The sequence below is a fragment of the Tiliqua scincoides genome, chromosome 2 (assembly GCF_035046505.1).
Source record: "Tiliqua scincoides isolate rTilSci1 chromosome 2, rTilSci1.hap2, whole genome shotgun sequence".
In the NCBI taxonomy this organism is placed as follows: Eukaryota; Metazoa; Chordata; class Lepidosauria; order Squamata; family Scincidae; genus Tiliqua; species Tiliqua scincoides.
This window is the reverse complement of record NC_089822.1, coordinates 141,936,688-141,957,125: the sequence shown is the minus strand read 5'-3', so window position 1 is coordinate 141,957,125 and position 20,438 is coordinate 141,936,688. Positions and strand designations below refer to the sequence as shown.

Sequence of the window (20,438 nt, the reverse complement as noted above, 5' to 3'; positions counted from 1 at the left end):
GATGCATCTCTTAGTATCCAAGTACTTCAAGTATCACTTGGAATGGGTTGATCTGAGATTGCGTGAGCTAGTAGGCAGTGTTGGACCTTGATTAGGGAGACCTGGGATATAATCCCCCACTGGCTGGCCTTTGGCAAGATTGTTTATCAGCTTCCTCAGCCTGTTGGAAAGACAACATGGAATAGCCCATGTACTCTTAACCTTACCTCTGAGGGATGCTGACAGGTAACTGACATGCATATAAGCATTTGAAGTGACTCTAACCTGACTCTTGAGATAAATGTCCCTATAAAATAGTATACCCTGTAACTGGTGTATATGGCTCAAACCTGACCCATTCCATCTTCCCATAGGGAAGGAATAATCTTGTACCGAGGGGACAGACCAACCCCAACTACAAAACCCACAGAACTGCCCTGAAAGGTGAAACAATTGGGGGAAAACTGGGTCTTCAAAACATTCTGTGTGAATGTATAGCATTGAAAGATTACTTATCAGGGAATCTGAACTACATGCATACCCCCATCCACTCTACTTTCTGCTGATACTCACATTTCTCCCCATTGTCTTGAACCCGTGGCTTGAATTTTGGATCCCGGATAATGTCTCCCCAGTCAATAGTATCCACATAACACAAGTGTTTATTCCTTCCAATGTAGACACCCCCAGACAGGATTTCTGAAAAAGCAGAAGGAACAACCGTGATTGTTTTCCCTCAGACCAAAGGATCTGTGCAAGGAAGAACCAGCATGCTGAGCTTTGAAATCTCAAGAAGGCCACAACTTCATGGGTTCTGTTTTCAGAGGCGTAGCTAGGTCATTTGACACCTGGGGCCCAAAAATCTTTGTCACCCCATATAACTTAATTAATTTATTTATTATATTAATTAATTAATTCACTTTTTATACAACCCTTCCTCTAAGCAGCTCAGGGTGCTGTACATGGTTCCTCCCCTTATTTTGTCCTCACAACAACCCTGTGAGGTAGGTGAGACAGAGATAGTAATAGTCATGACATGAAATGAATAATAATAATGGCCAGAAAAATAAATGCAGTGAATATTTCCCCACAAGCAATGGATGAAATTCTGCATCAAATGGTATATAACCGAATGGTATTATTCCTAAAAGCCACAATTTCCAGAATTTTGGTCACTAGGGTGTCACCCCCCCCCCCCGAATGTCTCATTGGCCTGTTTTGAGTTAAGGCAGTAGTTCTCAAACCTTTAACACTGAGACCCACTTTTTAGAATGACAATCTGTCCAGGAACCACCGGAAGTGATGTCATGGCTGGAAGTGACATTATCAAGCAAAAAAAATAATTATAAAAAATTAAATTAAAGAAAAACCGATAAATAAGGGGAAGCCAGCCCTGTTTCACCAAATGCATTTTCTCTGTAGCCTGCCTGCAATAACACCCCCCCCACACACACACACAGATAAAGCAGTGAGATTTTCAGCCTTCCCCAGTGCCCACCTTACCAGCTCAAGCCTCTGCTTTATTCTTGGGGAGCAGGGGTTGCTGCCTGCAATAACACCCCCCCACAAATAAATCAGTGAGATTTTCAGCCCTCCCCAGTGCTCACCTTACCAGCTCAAGCCTCTGCTTTATTCTTTGGGGGGGGACGAATCCCTTCTGGAGCATTTGTTGAACTCCACTTTCATCAAATTGGGACCACGCAGCTAGCCTTGCATTCCTCTTTGCCTGACTTGACCAAGGCACAAGTGCTTACTTGCGAGTAAACCGTGTGGCATACTTTCGCTTTCCATAGGGCTCAATACATTCATCTGCTTGGAGGGAGGGACTTCCTTCTTGGGTGTTTTTGGGGGGCTGCTTTCATTGGATAGGAACCATTCTGGTGTCACTGGATTCCTCTCAGCCTGCCCTTTCCGATGAACTATGGCAAGTTTGCCTACTCACGAGTAAACACACATATGGCTCAGTTTCATTTTCCATAGGGTTCAATGCATTTTTTGGTTTCCGGTTGTTTGGCCATAACTTTTGATGGAAAGGAGATATTTCAGTCTGGTTTTCTGCACTGCATTCTGCCGGAAATTCCGCATCCAATGGTATATGGCATGATGGAGTTACTCTAAACCTCCGCAATGTTAGCAATGTTGGGCATTTGTGGTGTTACACCCCCCAAGGGTGGTACCCGGGGTGGACCACCCCCTCCCCCCCGCTAGCTACGCCACTGTCTCTTTTCAAGTCTTCTGCTGGACATTCTGGAAAAAAATGACTATTAAAATTATTCCCTTTGGTGCTTGATGAACTCCCAAAGAGTATGCTAGAACTGTCCCCACTATTATGGTAGCATATTTATCCACCACATCCCCTGTTCCAAAATATCATCATCAGTCTTGTTCCACTCTCATTTTTGTGCCTTTGACAAGCATCTTCCCTCTGTTTTTTTAAAGAGAGTCTTTGCAACCAATTTCTTCCGCAAGGGCTGCCAGCCAGTAAGTACAGTATGTTTACAAAACTACATGCACACCCCTTGGTTCTAGACCACCGATGAACTGACTGAGCTTCCAAGCCATGACCAGCAGAGGGCCTGTTCTCACAGGCTCAGGGCCTGAGGCTGGGAGTGTAGTGAGCTTACTGTGTGTGGTCAGGCCTCAGAGCCTCTTCAGGCATTCAAGGCAATGAGGTTAATAACACCAGGTCCATACAAATGACTACCAATAGGAAGCCCCTAGGATTGCCAACTCTAATTGAAGCTATTCCTGGATATATTTTTTTCTCAACATGACGCAGTATTAAGCCAGAGAGGATTGCTTTCGGTAGTCATCTGGAGATTATTACTGATTCCTGAGCATTGCGGATCAGTCTGGCAATCCTAGGCCTGGTGTCAATATTTAGGAGCCTGGTTCTCTACCCTTGTATAGTCGACGAAGCAATATTGATTTCCTGTTGCATTTCAGATCCTTACTCAGCTTCCATTTCATTATTGATCTCAGGGCCCAGGAGTTAAGAAGTACCTGCTCTAGTTCTGGATTCAGGCATGGCCACTCATGATCCCAGCTTTACCTTCAGTTTCTCCTTGTTCCCCCATTCTTATTCCTAGGTCTCCTGACAGTCTACCTAGCTGTGATCCTGACTGCATCCAACCCTGGTTCTACCTCTCCTTTTAACAACTCTGACGGATTATCTTCCTGGCACCTGACCCTGGCTACTCCAGACCTGGTTCTCCCCTTTGCTTCACCAGATTATGAATGATGTAATTATTCCTGACTCCAGCTACTGTTGGTCATGCTCCTGTTTCCTTTCCAAATCCTCTGGCTCATGGGCCTTTTTTTTTTTTTTTTTTTACCAATTGGAAGTTATACGTAATTCTGCTAAGACTTTTGTGGAGCTTACACTTGGGAAAGCATTTCCAAACTTGTGTGTGCAAGGCAGACCCCAAATCTTCTGGCACCTAAGGAGGGGTGCTAAATGCCAGTACCATCCCTTGTCTGGTGGTACACCTACCACCACTTTTTGTTTCCTGGATCTAAAATGAAAGAGGAGAACAAAGCGGAACAGGAAGTGTGGAGAAGAGTAGTGAGCTTGATTAGGGCACTGAAGATACTCTTGAATAGCTGGTCTTCAGGACAGGCTGGCACAGAGTGTAGGTCATATATGTGATGAGTTAACCTTTTTTGCTGACTTATTGTCATTGGACTCTCCCCTACCCTGTTCCTACTAGGCACTGTCAGTCCCTAATTTCTTCCCACAAATCCTTCTTACCAACCTCATTTAGAATGTAAATCTTTGGACCAAGGAACGAAACCCTTCTGCATTCTAGTACAGTAATTAGCACACTCTCGTGTGAAATAGTTCTAAGTACTAGTAATAGCCATGAAATGCTGAAGGCACTTTCATACAGCAGGAGATGCTGCCCAGGTAATTCTGAAAATCCATTTCTCCCTGCCAAGGATTGTTCTGACGGCGGCCAGCAGACAGATCAAGCAATGAGAAAGCTGATAGACAGGTGTTGCCTCTTGGTGCCACAGTAGTGCAACAACAACAACATCATCATCAACCAAACAGGCTGGTTGGGGCAGGAACCTACAACATGCACAGACCTGCTTTTGGTTGCCTGCCTTCCTCTTAGTAATGCTGACAAGATCCCCAGGAACTCCAGCTCATGTGCATCCTTTTGTGTTGCCACTCTGGTCACTCAGGAAGTTCAACCAACTGGCAAGGCTGGATTGAAGGATATACTTATAGTATGTCCTTATACAAAAACAGATTCAGTGGCCCTACACTTCTCTGTTTCATATTCACACAAGCACCCTTTTGTCTGGAGTAAGACAATACAAGTGAACACAGAGGTGGCATCAACCAGTGTGGTACAGTGACTAGATAGTTGGATGTGGACCTGAGCTCCAAGTTCTATTTGAGCTACAAATTCATGGACCCTTAAAGAGCCTTACACTAAACAGAGGTCTGTGGTCGCATACCTACCTAAATTACTAATCAGCAGTCAGTTTGATAATGCCAATCACCTGCTCAGTGGAGGGAGAGAGGGAAGGGGGCTGGAATCAGGTGATCAGCGCTATTAAGGTTGACCACATTTTGGGGATATATGTGCAAACCTAACCCAATGCAGAACATCTCATGCACATGACTGCATGAGAAAGCATTTTAAAAATACATAACCTGCACAGTACTCTTTTACACATGCAGGATTTGATCCTGCAGGAACTTTCAGCCCATCCTGCAGGATCAGATCCTGCAGGAACTGATACAGCCCAATACAGCAGAGTGATCATGTGGAAGCAGAGAGTTCCTGCTTTGGCAGAACTTCACTTCCGCTTTGGCGGAGGTGGAGTGTGATCGCTCCACTTTCACAGCTGCGAGGAGCCCTGCAGAAGGTTGCGCAGGGCTCCCCGTACCCCCGGAAGGCTGCAGGAGGCTCGGGTAAGTGCACCCAAGCCCCTGCAGCCCCCTGAGCGGCGCGATCCTGAGGATCGTGCCGCTGCCTTCCCCCCGCCCCCGCTGCCTCACCTCCGCAAACACTTAGAGTGGCTCAAACTCTCCATGAGAGTTTGAAAACCACTGTGCTACACAATTGATAGACCTATATATAAACCATGCAGCTAGTTCCCAATACCACTGCAGAGACATCTTGGATGCAAAGTTACATGCTTTTTCTTTTCTTGCCATTCCAATTCTGCACCAGAGCCCAACTGAAACTAAAGGTAGCCATTATACAGGGCTGCCTTTGGGCAATCATCAACCAAGCTGGCGTATAGGGTTGCCTTTCAAATCACAAGCATAGCACCGCAGCACTCTGACCTCTGCCCCTCCAAACTTCAGCAAGACAAAAGTCCACCTTTATAAGAAGCAAATTTTCCTTCCCCTCTGGCCTAACTATGAAATTGTGGGGAATAACATAGCAAATACATCATCCTCATCATCGCCCTGCACTGAACTTCAGAAAACTAAAGAGAGATCATATGCATGGCTGTAACAGTGTGGAAGAGGTCAGTTCAGGAATCCAGAATCTATTTAGTCAGGTGTCATTTGTGGAAAATGCAAATGGTTCGCATTCCCTCTCTTGAAAGACAATCCCAGGGGTCTTTCATAATAGGAATTCTTTCCAAATTTGTCTTAGGTAAGAGTAGGGCAAGCTGTAGGATTGTATCTCCCAACTGTCTCTTCTGTACATGTTCCCGTTCAACTCTGAGGGCCTCCTCTAAACCTTCTCTGTGAACATGTAAGGCTGCCTTGCATTAAAGCTGCAATCCTTTCTACACTTACCTGGAAGTAAGACCCACTGACTATAATGGGACTAAATTCTGAGTAGACACTCAAAGGACTGGGCTCTCAGTCAGAGCACTGGTCCATCTAGCTCAGTACTGGCTACACTGACTGGTAGCAGCTCTCTAGGCTTTTAGGGGTCTTTTCCCAGCCTTTCTGCTCAAAATGACAGGGACTGAACCAAGGACCTTTTGTATGCAAGGTGTATACTTTTCCCACTGAGCTATGCCCCCCACTCAGCTTTTTCTCTCAATCTTTCCAGTGAGGTTGTGTTTGACCTTGAACTGGGACTCCACCCCAGACTGTTTACAAGCCTCTACCCTGTTGTACAATTTCAGGTCTGGCCAATTAAAGGGCAGAGTGGTTCCAGCTTCTTGGAACTGATAAAGTGGCAGTTAGGCTAATTCTGAGACCTGATTGGCTAAGAGGATCCATAAATTTCTTCTGCTTGTTGGACTTTCACCCACAGATCTCTAAATTGGAGGCAAAGATTTTCTTTCTGATACCATCAAAAATTCAGATGGTTAGCAATGAGGAACACAGTTGTGGCAGGTTGCCCTATGGAGCCCATAGACTGAGGGGAGAATGGAAGATAAACATGTTTTCATTGTGAAGCCATCATTTTATTAGGGCTCCTATCACAGGCTGGCCTCACCAATCTCTCTATGAGACACTACGGATTGTGCTGGCTGGCGAATGATGTGCAAAGAGAGCTCGTTCCATGCTAATTTGGCAACACTGAAAATTTTTGTGCAGGATGATGTATATTCCACAATTCTGTACAAATTCAGGAGAAAAAATGAAAACTTTGTACTGAGCACACAATTCAACCTCTGGAGATCTAGAGTTACCAAGGAGACCGAATTTCATCTTCTTGACCAGTTACCACATGGGGACTGCATACAGCCAGAACACACACACATACACTGTGTAGACATCAGTGTTTCTGTATGGTATGTGAAAGAAGTGTTCTTCAGAGGAGACATTTACACACTTTAACTACTAAAATATATTGATACTTAAAACCTGCTCCTCACCAGAGGGGGAAAAGGTGGTGTATGCACACTCCAACACATTCAGATTAAGGTGCTTAATCTGAATTTGTTTTGTTTGAAAACGAAAGAAACCTGTGAGAATCTTTCCTTTTTTAATTGCTATCTAACAAGGAATCATAGCCAAAAAGCAAGCAAGCCTTCAGGCTATAAGGATATAAATTCAGAGAGGAGGTCAGTAGGCCTTTCAGTGACTGGCAGGGATTCAGCATCCTGCATAGTTCATCACCCTGGCCCACAACTTGCAGAAGCAGAATAAATCATGCAAAATTAGCCAATGCAGACACATTTCTAATTTCTTTGTCTGACATAGGTTGCATAATGCATCTTTTCTTGGCTGAATTTGATTTATCTGGGTGCAGTATTTCACAGTTTACTGCACAGAATCTCCATGTTACCTATATGCTACTCTTTAGAACAGTGGTTCTCAAACTGTGGGTCAGGACCCACTTGGTGGGTGGCAATCCGATTTCTGGTGGGTTGCGAGAAGCTGGTGTCAGCCATTTTGGAAGATGGCAAAAGACTTAGGTGGTGCCATTTTGGAAGTGTGCAAAGCCTGGACTTCACCATTTTAAGTTTCCCGGCTTAAACATCTTCCAGCTCTGACATCACAGTGATGTCACTTCCTGTCTGATGATGTCATTTCTGACTATGACATCACTTCCAGGTTGCTGACATCACTTCTGGTTGGCCCCAGACAGATTGTCATTCTCAGAAGTGGGTCCCGGGCTAAAAAGGGTGAGAACCACTGCTTTAGAATGTTCCTATAATCCAGTGGTTCTCAAACTCTCTGGGACAGTTTGAGAGCCACTAAGTCTTTGCTGCAGGTGCAAGGGGAAGGCAGAGACGCGATGCCCAGCATTGCACCTCTGATCTGGGTGCAGGGGTGCGCTGCCACTCACCGCCGCATGCAGGAGCCTCCCTGGGCTTGGGGAAGCCCGGCGCCAGCCTCAGCAGCGCTCTGCATGCAGCGCAGACCCTTCAGAAGGTGATTGCGACCAATTCTTTTTTCTCAGTCGCAAAACCGGAAGTGGTCATGATCATCTTCTGGAAGACTCTGCACTGCGTGGGGAGCCCTGGTGAGGCTGGTGCTGGGCTTCCCCAAACCCAGGGAGGCTCCTGCAGGCGGCGGTGAGTGGCAGCTTGCCCCTGCACCCTGATCAGAGGTGCGATGCTGTGCATCACATCTCTGCCTTCCTCTCTCCCCGCATCTTAAGGGAGAAGAGTCCAGGGCTTTCAGGTTGGGGTATCTCAACACCCCAGTTTGAAAACCACCACTATAATCCATAAAGCCATCTCACAGAGCTGACTCCAACAATGCCAGGTGTTAGTTTTGGGCCCAAATTCTAACCAGGTCTACTCAGAAGTAAGTTCTATTTTGTTCAATGGGACTTACTCTCAGGAAAGTGTGGTTAGAATTGCAGCCTTAGTTTAGGGTACTTCACAAGAAAGTATAAGACAAGGTACAAGCTAATAATGAGGCAATCCATTCCATGCCCTCCCAGATACTCCCATCTCCTACCTCATGAATTACCCTATGTTGCAATGCCATACCAACAGAAACTGCTGAGGAAAAAGTTCCACCTTAACTTTTCTACCTTCATGAAGAGACTCGCTCTCTGCCTTGCAAGCCCCTAACGTGTAGACTGGCAGGCATACCTTGGCAGACATTTGCCCAAGACTCAAAAGAGTTGTATTTGAAACAAGTGGTCAGTCCATGTTGATGGCATGTTTCATGGGCAATTGGGTTGATTCCTTATAAGGTGACGCATTATGGCCTGCAACATGCAGTAATTAACTCAACATGAAAAATCCAGAATTCTAAGGTCAAAAAAGTCCATATTGTGACAACTGGCATATACATAATGTGTGTGTTTGTACTGGTTACATTTTCTGTTGCAAATTTTAATTAGAAAATTAAGATGATGGGGATGTTGGTGTTGTTTGTTGATGTTGTTAGCCATAGCCACCTGAGGGTGGCTGGTGTTTTCTAAATACAGGTGTCCCACATTATCCACGGGGGTTCCATTCCACAGATAATGAAATCCATGGGTCTCGGCACTTTTAACCCTCCCGTGAGCTGTGCTCCCGTCACCTCCAGAGGGTGTTCTGAGGCCTTTTGAAGGCCTTAGAGAAGGTCCAGTTTTCAGATGGAAACCAGAAGTGATGTTTTAGACACTAATAAGACCTTTTGAGGAGGTTTTTCTCACACAATTCATGGTTTTCAATCCTGAAGTCTAGAAACGGAGTTTAAAACAAAACTAAGAATGTTGTGCAGGAGTTACTAGATTTTAAGTTAGACGACAAATGATCTTGGAAACCTAGATACTCTGTCCAAAGGGCTAATCAGTACCAGTAAGATCAAGCTGCTGTTCCATGTGGAAATGAACAGTTAAAAGATCTGGTCTGATTTACACTCAGTGGTTGAATTTTGCTACTGAGGGTAAAAGAACAAGCTTCAGTATATGTGTGGGACTCTGTGCATGTCATTTTAGACCCCTAGCTATTTTCAATACAGCTTCAGCAGATTACTTACATTTACTATGGTATGGTGTTTAAAGCTATAGATACTGCAAAATCCAATTATATATGTATCTCTGATACAGGCCTCCAGTTCACCCACCCTATAGAACATAAGAGTGGGGAGGGCTAGCAACAGACATGAATGCCAAGGCAAGCATCCAAAAATCACAAGCAAGGGCATGTCTACCCTTCAAATTAATCTTGTGTAATGGTACCAGTTTCTGTCAACGAACCCTCTGAACTGTAGGTGAGAGGGTGCCAAGTTCTCACTGAGAGAATTCCATATATTCTCATTATAAGACTACAGGTCCCAGAATTCCCTGGCAGTGCTGATGCCACACTGAAGGTTGTGGGCCAAAGTTCCATACTGCGTCTCTTCCATGCAATCCCTTATTGTGCATTGGGTGCTGCCACTAGTACTAAGGGTTCAGAGGTTGACCTGGCCAGGTCAGTCCTCAAGGGGGAGGACATGGACTCCCTGCAAGTGCCCAACATGGCCAACTGACACCACCCTAGGTCCCTGAAAAGGGGGCAACTCATTACATTTCAACCGATATAAGTTTATAATGTTGATGGGAAAACAGTTTCTCAACCCTGGTTTAAGAACTTTAAACCCTGGTTTAAACCCTGGTTTCAGAATTTTTTAAGCAAGTGCAGAAATTTTAAGCAAGTGCAGGAGTCAGCTTCACAGATTACGATCTTGAAAAGGCCACCTGTAAACCACTTCCCCACACTATTTTCACCATCATGACTGTGTCTTGAAAATATTGTTTCTATTCCTTAATCATGCATGTATGTTACCCTTTAGGATGGCACTCATGAAATGATCCCATTTTATCTTCACAACAATTCTGCAGAGTAGGTTATAAATAATGACTAGCTCTAACGTCACTCACTGAGGTTCATGGCTGAACAGGTTTGGGAACCTGTGTCTCTCCACATTCGTTGCTTTGTACTACACTACACTAAACTAGTTTCTCCCTAATCCAAGTCTAATGTTCGACCCACTGCACCCCTGTGGCTCTCACTAAATGATACATGGGCTTGCATCCTAGGACTAGAAAATTAGCTGCCCTTTTCCTGCAACATACACACTAGGATTTTTGTGCAACATTGCTCACAATATTTACTGTCAACAGTCTCAGAACCATTCATCTATTGACAGTTTCCACTTAACACTTGAAATCCTAGGGGATTTACACCATTCTTCACAGATCTTGGTTAAACCAAAGTGTTCAAGCTGCATCACCTCCCCTTAGACACCCTACTAAGACCCCTGGATGTGCCTTTGGCAAGCCAAGGCAATTTTCCCAACTGGTTCTTCTTACTCTGAAACAATAATTCTGATTGATGGCTGAGGATTCTTCCTCATAATTTTGGTTTTATTAAGATGTGTCATTAAATAGTTCTGTGATGAGCAAGTCTCCTTTCTGGGTGGGCTCTTTTGTGCAGGGAAGGCAAACAGAACAAAAAGTCAGTATGTGGAGGTGAAATGAGACAAATCTGAATCACGAAGTGGCCTATTCTTCCCCTTTTTAGCCCTGTCTCCATATCTTCCCTGCCTCTGTCCCCCCCCCTTCTCTCTTGCTTCTCCTATATTGAATTTTAGCTTGTAAACTCCTAAATGCAGGGACTTGTGCAAGGCATGTTACAAAGTACATTAATGATGTTATAATAAATGATATATAAAAATAAAAAGGGATATTGACTTAAAAAATGAAAGTTGATTAACATGACGTTATAGAAGCAATTGCTTCAGAAATCTGTTTCAATCAACTTCCCAAATGCCTTTTTGAAACAAAGGACATAAATTTACAGCCCAATCCTATCCAAGCCAGCCACTAGCAGAATGCATGTTCTACCAGTGGCAACAGCCTTAGAGCAATCATAAAACATGCTCCAGCAGCATGCAAACTCATGCACTGCAGAAGTGCTGGTGGGGAAGGTGGGTTGGGAGGAGGGTGGAACTGGGGCAGGAGGTAGGTCGAATGAGGAGGTGATGGGGCAGATTGGGTCTGGAAAGTGGGTGGGTTCCGCTGCAGTGGTGGCTGTCAAATTCTAACCCCCCTCCTGGACCATATTGCATGGCACAGGCCCATGTGAACCCGCACCAGTGGTTTTGCTGGTGCAAGTCTGAGTAGACCCATCCACATCACAGAGGCTTAATATCTGTTAAGGGATCATTTGTTCCTTTACCTGGAAGAGACCTCCGGGACTCCCCCCCCCCAATATGGAGTGGTAGCCTTTTTGGTGCCCCTGCATTGGCAAAACGGGGGAAAGATTGGGCTGTTTGATGAGGAATGGACTGGTGTATGCAAACAAACAGGGTCTAACTGATCAGGTAGCCCCAAAAGCTACACATTCTGTGGTGGAGCTGATAGCATGAAATGTCTACAGCAGGATGCGTTTTCTGAATTAAGGGTAGGCAGAAAGTGACCAAAGCTCAAGTCATCCTATTTACCTACTGAGCAGTCATTCATTCACCATCCAGTAACAGCCTTGGTGTTCCATATACATCAGATCTCAACCAATATATCCCAGCCTTGCCTGCAGGGAGCTGCTCAAAAGGATGTAATCACAGGAGATCCTAACAGTCCATCCATTCCTGAATGCTGACAATGGCTGAGAGTGGATGCCGAAGGACACTTAAAATTGCCAAGGGAACAAAATATTTCACTTCCTGTTGTCCACTCCCAGTTTTTAAAATATGAAGGACAACCTGAACCACAACTTAATTTGGAAAGAAAAAATGTTCTCACCCACTACTACAGCCAGATTGTGGCTAGTGAGCAGTGAGAAAAAAAGATTGTCACATGATCAAAGACATTGGGTTATTTATAATTACTTTAAATAATTATTACTTCAAGGTTGAGGAAAATAACCTGCATAAATGTTCACACATATGTGCTTTCATGTACAAATAGTGTTCATGTGCTTGCAAGCAACATCTAACTGATGCTTCTCAGTGTCTTTATGGTTTTGATTATTGCGGTGACATAAAACATTCTACACATGCCCAAGACAATGTTTTGTTTTGTTTTTTAAAACTATTTCTGCTCCAAGTTTGAATCCTAGCATTGAAAATACCTGCTAGGAAGCTATTGGAGAGGCAAGAAGGGTGACATGGTGGATAGCAGCAATGGAAGAAAGTGGGAAGCTGCAGCACAACAGGTCCAGATGGCTTGCAAAGGAATGGAGAGGCACAATTGGATGCCCAAAAGCTTAAGACAAGCCCTAATGAGCTCACTGTGTCCAAAGCTTTGAAGAGTGAAGCAGTCTCAATAGATTTGGCCTTTCTTGTCCTGGAGCCATGGGAAACAGTTAACTGCTGACAGAGCACCTCTATCAGCAGTTGTTTCACAGCGAGGAAGAGGTAGCACATATCAGTGCAGGATCCCTGGCTAGCTAGCATGAGCCTTAAGGCCTGCCTCCCCTATGCCATCAACTCACCTGTGAGTTGGTTGAAGCCCACCTTGCGCAGGCCATGTGTGACATTGTTCTCATAATTCAGGAAGATAGTGAGCGCATTCTCTTTTTCATAATACTGTGTCCCTCGCACTATGCGCAGGTTCTGCAGTGGCAGGTATGTGAAGGCATTCATGGCGATCAAAACGTAGCCCGTCACTTCTCGAATAGTCTGGAAAGAATCAGAGGAAAATGTAAGGGACCCATAAAATCCACCCACTTGTTATCAAATTGCACACCTGTTCAACGTCGCTAATGGATCCTGTCACTACTCAAAACAGGCTGCCTGTGGGACCACAAGGCTTGACGGGAGAAGAGAATCCACATTCCTTTCCTGTAATTGGTTTTCCCTAAGCTTTTCCTCATTTGACGACAGACTGAAGCATAAACAGTCTGTAGTCTGTAACGACTCAGACAAGGACTTATTTGAGTGAAGTTGTATTGGGGAACACAAGCAAAGCATAAAATCTAGTGCAGAACAGCCATTTTATACTATTTTAAGAGCAAAACTAAATGTGGCAGTGAAAGACTGGGAGATCATTGTCAAATACATTCAGTGGTGGGGTGGGCATTTTCCAGCTCTGGCTGGAGTGGGTAGGTGCCAAATTCCCCCATGCAAAATTTCTCCCCACCACATTTCTCCCCACAAGGCTGCAAACTTGGAAATGAACTAGGGGGAAGGGTGGCTTGGAGGAGAGTAAGCAAAGGAATTATGAGCTGATCTCAAGTTCTGCAAAAGCAAACACCTGGAGTCCAAACTGCTCCAACCCAGTGTCACCTCTCTAAACTCTCTCTTGCATCCCATGGAACTCAAGCAGAAGTACCAACCAATTAAGTGCTTCTGAGGCCACCTCAGAGGAACCACAGGAACCATCTCTTGTGCAACGAAGACAAGGGGGACAAATCAAGAAAGAGTCTCCCTCTTGGTAGGTCAGCTTATTCACCCAGCCGCCATTTGAGAAGAGACACTGGAATAGTTATGGTTGCTGCTGTTCAGAGTGAATGTTGGATGAAAGATTGGAGATGGATGGGCATGATTGTGCGGATCCTGAATGAAAATTTGATTTTGCAACCATACCTCCTTACATTAGAGTATGTGGGTTATTTTCTCAGATGGAGTGACATGATGCAGAGTAGGAAGTTGTTCTCCTGGTATTCTTGATTTGGGTCAATGCTATTTTCTACAGTTTTAAGATGTACATTAAGCTCCTTAACTTGCTTGGTTGTGACTTTCCTGTATTTATCATTTTACAAGGACAAATTTACTGCCCCTCCTATTAATAATCATCATCTATTATTTATACTAACTTGTTATTATAAGGTTTATAATGTACTCATGAGTAGAGGGTGTAATGAGTGTGCTTGTTCTTAATACTAACATTAAAAGTCAGTACTGTACTTTCCTTTAGGTTTGCTGTGTGATTTCTGGCTCTTAAATTTTTGGGCTGGCTCCCCGAACCAAATCAATTTTGTCAAGCCCCACATTACCATATAGCAATTTTTTTCTCTATCCCTGGTTCAGACACGGCCTGTTCTCATCACTTTGTAACAAAATGTCCTGTTAGAATCTCTGATATACTGTATATATCTTTCATGTCAGCCAGACGTCTGCTCCTTTCCCCAGAATATGTAAACTGACATATTGGATCAGACCAATCATGGTTCACCATTTTAGCTAACTAAAGGTCCAATCCTGTTCAGTGCACGCCAGCTCACTGCCAGCGTGCACTGTCACAAACGTGCCGAAAGGCACATTTGTGGGCCCTACCACCAGTGCTCAGCTGCCACTAGCCCAGTGCTGGCTGGCATTGGGCTAGCGCTGGTGAAGCACCAGAGCTTCATCATTCAGCAGTCATGCAGACAACCAGGCAACAGAGAAGTAGGGGGGGAGGCCTGGGCAGAGGCATTCCAGGGCAGGTAGAGGGTGGGGAAGAAGCATGCTGGGGGGAGGGAGCGGGGCAGGAAGGAGGCGGGACTGGTGGAGCTTTGCTCCACTGCATCCAAAGCCTCCGTGTTGGGCTTACCGCTCGACATGGAAGCTCTGAATTCTATGCCGATCTTTGTCATAGAATGGGGCTACTTGGTTTACCCGGGAGAAGGGGACAAAAGTCCCCTTCTCGTGAGGAGGAGGTGGCGGCTGCCTGGAGCACGCTGGATGCAGCGGCAGGTATTTTTGACGCCATGGCAGCCCGGCACGCTGTGTAGCTCAGGATTAGGCTGCCCAGCAGCCAGTCAAAGTCACCGAAAAGTTTCCAAGCATAGAATGGTGAAAATTAGCTAATGCTTGTTAATCCTGTACCTTTGATAGGGTAATATTGTCTCTGAACATGGAGGTTGCACATTTGAAAACCACAGCTTCTAGCTCTTATCAAACCTAATCTCCATACCTTCAGCCAATACTTCTTTTACCTAGCAACCATCACATCCATCTTATGGCCACAGGAACCACATGAGTTCCATAAGTTCACTATATACTTGTGTTTGAATTAGGAGCAAGTCACCCTGGATCGGATCTTTCAGACAGTTTTCAAACAGCTGTCTGATCTTTCAGACAGCCCATTTTTTCTACTGAGATGACAAAACCTTAAAATACATGAATCTTCCAAGGTGATGACATTATTTCAACTGGTGATTTGTGTGAATTTCTCCATTTGGTGGTTACCCGCATACAGTAAGCATTATAATAACTACTCCCAAAAAGTAATAAAAGCAACCCCCATAAAAAGCATTTTCTCCGTGGGAGAGTGAATGGGCAGCAAAAGGGCTACTGTGACTTCATTCACTGAGCTAGTTGTTGACAGCTCACCCTGCCAATGGAAGGAAGAAAGTTAATTCTGGCACAGATGAGTTGGCCCCATTTGCACAATTACATTATTTTTAAAAAATCCTTCCCACTCATGATGGCATGAAACCACAGGCTGTGGGCAGGCTCCATTTCAATTGTCACATCATAGGGCAGTTCAGCATTGGAGATGAACTCCAGCTTCCTGGTTGCTCTGTTGAACGAGGGAGTCCAGTCCAAAGCTACACTGCCTCAACAATAAACAGAAGGACGTTAACCCAGCACAGAATTCTCAAGTTAGGTTTTGCTGCAGTAGAAACGAGCATCTTCCTGTATTCTACGCCCATTCTGCATAGTTAGGCTTCTGCCCCATGCTCTGTCTATAGCCACCCCATAGACACAAAACTAGATGTGTTTCTCGCACACACAAATACTACAACCAGGACACCCAGATTTTGTGAAGCATGTAAAAGTGCTGCCAATAGTAATTGGCGCACTAGGAACAATGTCAACACAATTGAACGAGTACTTTCCACAAGTGGATGGCCCAGCAATAACATCAGTCAAATTAAAGAAGACCGCCATAATTGGTACAGTGTCCATCCTTCATTGGTACCTCATCTACACCTAGAGGTTAGGCAGATGTCAGTGTGGATGAGGATTTACTAGCTGATAAAGGTTGTGGTTTCTGTGTGTATACGATCATTATCAGCTGTGTTGTCGTTTTGATGTAAATAAATAAATAAATAATAATAATAATAATAATAATAATAATAATAATAATAATATTGTGATTCAACCTAAACATATGTATTGGGGTGAGAATTCCCAAAGTGCAAACCCTTCTGATTCCAACGCATAATTAGTATCGTTCAGTGTCTCTTTAGTCTTGGAATTAACTTGCTGCTCCCCAGCATAAGATACAGAAGGAACCCAGCACAGCACAACCCGCAGCCTTGGCTCTTTGACCAAGAGAAAGAAACTGGGCAGAAACTGTTTGGCAGAAACTGGGTGCCACATGTGCAGTCTACCTGCCTGGTGCCCACAGAAGGCAAGTCAGGGCAGGGCCTTGTCGGGCAGAAAATCTAGAAACAGGTGAAACAAGGAAAGGGGGGAAAAGTCACCGTCACAGTTTTTAATTCTAGTAAGATGAGACAAGCTTCAAAGAGGCAGGAGAGAGCATCTTAACACCACCAACTGAAAACCAGTCATGTTGCTTATTGTCACTGCCTTCAAGGGATAGCATCTCAGTCGTGGACATCTTTCCTCAGATCCACTTGGAGGGGTCATAGCTCGGAGGCAGGACACCTGCTTTTCATGTAGAAAGTCCCAGGTTCAATTCCTGGCATCTCTAGATAAGAAATTTCTAGAGAGGAAAAATTCCTCTCTACAATCCTAGAGAGCTGTTGCCAGTCACTTATGATAATGCTGACCTAGAAGGACCAATGGTCTGGCTGAGTTGAAGGCTGCTTCCTTTATTCTACCCCATTCTGCACAGTTTGGCTTCTGCTCCATGTTCTATCACCACTCCATATACACAAAACTAGATATGTTTGGTGCGCGCGCACACACACACACACACACACACACACACACACACACACAATACTGCAACCAGGACACCCAGATTTTGTGACCAAATGTGATTTGGCTTCAACTAAACATACGTAATGGGGGTGAGAATTCCTTCAGAGTAAATGTGCTTAGAATAGCATTAAACAGTATATGATGCATATATAATTTTCATAAGTTATTTAAATTTTTCATGGCAGTTTTGTCTGCCATGATTCAGGTGTTCAAAGTAGGGCGGTGTTTTTAAAAATGGGGGAGGAAAGTGTAATGGGTAGAAAGGCATGGAGAAGTTTCTCAGCTTCACTCTGCATCCATGAGAGCAAGAACCTTCCTGGAGAACAACTATGACAGCTAAAGGAAGCCTCTATATCAGAAACCGTATACAGTACGTAACTCTAATAATCTGGTCATTGATTAAAACAGAATGTGGGACTAGATAAGTGTTGGCCTGAAGCAGCCAGGCCCTTGTTACTGTTACACTCATAGATGAAAATGGAATGTCCCACAAGACCAAGTAGCACAGTCGGTGCTAGCTTTGCAAATCTATAGACCAGAGAAATACACATAGGCCTGGTGCAGTCATAAAGTTGGTTCCCTGGAAACCATAGTTGGGAGAATTGGGAATTCCTCCCTCTTTCCAGCATTAACCATGGTTTCTCTTGACATGTGCATCAACATAGTTTGCATAGTTAACGCAAACCAGGTTACTTCATAACCATAATTAGCAAACCTACTTCAAACCATGGTTTAAGAGGGAACCATGGCTAATGTTGATGCACATATGGCACAAAACCATGTTTAACTCTAGGAAAAGAAGAGTGAGGGAAAATTGTTCCCAACAAGAAAAGAGGAAGCATGCCTTGATTTGGTTACCTCTTGTTTTTCAAACCAAGATTTGTAGGGAAGTCAGCATTGTATGCCTGCACCAGATCTACCTATAATCCTTTTGTCACAACATTCTTCCCTATCTCTTACTGACCTTGATGTATAGTCACAGACTACTGTTTGATTATCAGATTGCCACTTTTAGATCCCCCTCCCTTCGCCTAGCCTCCAGCCCCCCCCCCCCACAAATCAATTACTGTAATCCACTTTCCAACCCCTTGTTACCTGAAGGAAGGACAGGTCAGGGTTTTGTTCAATGAGTACAATCTCGAGGTTGCCCATGACTATCTCGCAGTTGTTGTACATTTTGTGCAGTGTCTGGTACTGTTGATGGGGATGACCGGTTACACTGAGTCCGTTGTGGGTGCCTGCACAGACTGCAAAAAGAGAAGAAGAGGTGTATGAAAAATTTGAAAAACAGTATACAATAGCTGCAGATTGGGCTCCAGTCAGAAATGGGAAGCATCACATCCAATGCCCATCTAAGTAGGATCAACCACTCATCAGTCCTTCTCAGTTTAACTTTAACCTACAATCCAAATCAGAACATGTCATGGACAAATATCAGGTACAAACCTCGCTCTACCCAGGGGTACAGCAAGGCCACAGAATATAGCTCCAGATGTTTTAAACAAGTAAACAGAGCCATCTGATTCTGTATATATAGACCAATGTTTCTCAAATTGTGGATTGGGACCCACTAGGTGGGTCGCGAGCCAATTTCAGGGGGGTCCCCATTCGTTTCAATATTTTATTTTTAATATATTAGACTTAGATGTTGCTATGGTATGTGACAGCATTTGGGGAAATATTACAGATTGGTACTTTCAACAGTCTACTATGTATGTGCTTTTAACAATGAAAGTCAGTGGGACTTACTCCTGGGTAAGTGTGGGTAGGATTGTGAAAAATTTCCCTGCTTGATGATGTCGCTTCTGGTCATGACATCACTTTTGGTGGGTCCTGACAGATTCTCATTCTAAAAAAGTGGGTCCCGGTGCTAAAAGTGTGAGAACCACTGACATAGACATACTGTGAGCCTATATATCCACTTCACGTCAATTAACTATTATGGCTTCCCCCCAAAGAATTCTGGGAAGTATTTTGGTGATGATGTTGCAAGGAGGTACAAGGAATTCTTAACAAATCTGCAGATGATACTAAACTGGGAGGAATAGCTAACACTGCAGAGGGCAGTAGAAACATTCAAGATGACCTTGATAGGATAGAATACTGAACTGAAGTCTACAAGCTGATGTTCAACAGAGATAAAAGCAAGGTTCTGCCCTGAAGAAGATCAAGTACACAAATCAAAGATCAAGTACACAAATATAGAATGGGCAATACCTGGTTTGGCAGTACAACACATGAAAGGGATCTTGGTGTCACAATGGATCACAAGCCGAACACGCACCAGCTGCATGATGTGATTGCAAAGAAGGCGAATGCAATTTTACATTGCATTAATAGAACCATATTTTCCAAACTGCAAGAAGGAATGGTTTCACTTTACTCTGCATTGATAAGACCTCGTCTCAAGCAGTGTGTCTAGTTTTGGGCAGCACACTTTAAGAAGGATGCAGCCAAACCGGAGTAGGTTCAGAGAAGGGCATCAAGGATGATCAGAGGTCTGGAAACAAGTCCTATGCAGAAAAGTTGAGGGAACTCAGTGGCCTGGAGGAAAGAAGGCTGAGTGGGGACACAAGAGCACTCTTCAGATACCTGAAAAGTATCAAGATACCACACGTAAGCAAACAAGGGTTTGTTCTCTGCTGCCTTAGAAAGTAGGATTAGATCTAATAGGCTTAAGCTGCAGGAGGAGAGATTTCAGTTGAATATCAAGAGACATTTCTTAATAGTAAGAGCAGTTTGATAATGGAACCAATTATTAAGGGAAGTGGTAGGTTCTCCCTTGCTGGAGCTCTTCAAGCCAAGGTACTGCCACCTTTCAGAGATACTCTAAGGAAGATTTTCCTGCTTCAAGCAGGGTGTTCAAGCAGAAGGCCTTGAAGGACCTTTCACAATCCTACAATTCTAAATTATCTGTTAGAAAAGAGATTTCTGTCCTTTTCCAAAGAATCACCGTTTTCAGGGTTCTCTGTGTACAGGGAATGACTAGTCAACCTATTTAAGCCTTGTTGTTGTTGGCAACCTTCAGTCTCGAAAGACTATGGTATAAGCCTACAGCACCCAGTATTCCCAGGCGGTCTCCCATCCAAGTACTAACCAGGCCTGACCCTGCTTAGCTTCCGAGATCAGACGAGATCGGGCATGTGCAGGGTAACAGTTGCATCCTATGATTCACTGAGAAGGATGCTTCAGAGGGGGCTTTTGTGAATAACAGGCATGACGGATGCCCACAGTTCATATGGGGACTCTCCAAATGCTGATCACTGCTAATCCAAATGGA

At 44.3% G+C, this 20,438-nt stretch overlaps 1 protein-coding gene and 1 pseudogene across 1 annotated transcript in view; both read right to left on the bottom strand.

Annotated features, from left to right (window-relative positions):
- The window catches only part of ERBB3 (erb-b2 receptor tyrosine kinase 3), a 97,840-nt gene that overhangs the window by 37,264 nt on the left and 40,138 nt on the right, over window positions 1-20,438 (bottom strand). Inside the window, exons 2-4 of the mRNA XM_066616824.1 lie at window positions 18,254-18,405; window positions 12,775-12,961; window positions 553-678 (exon numbers count right to left, since the gene is read on the bottom strand). Of these exons, the coding sequence (XP_066472921.1) occupies window positions 553-678; window positions 12,775-12,961; window positions 18,254-18,405 (465 nt within the window). The remainder of the gene's footprint in view (window positions 1-552; window positions 679-12,774; window positions 12,962-18,253; window positions 18,406-20,438) is intronic.
- On the bottom strand, window positions 20,207-20,323 carry LOC136643250 (5S ribosomal RNA; annotated as a pseudogene).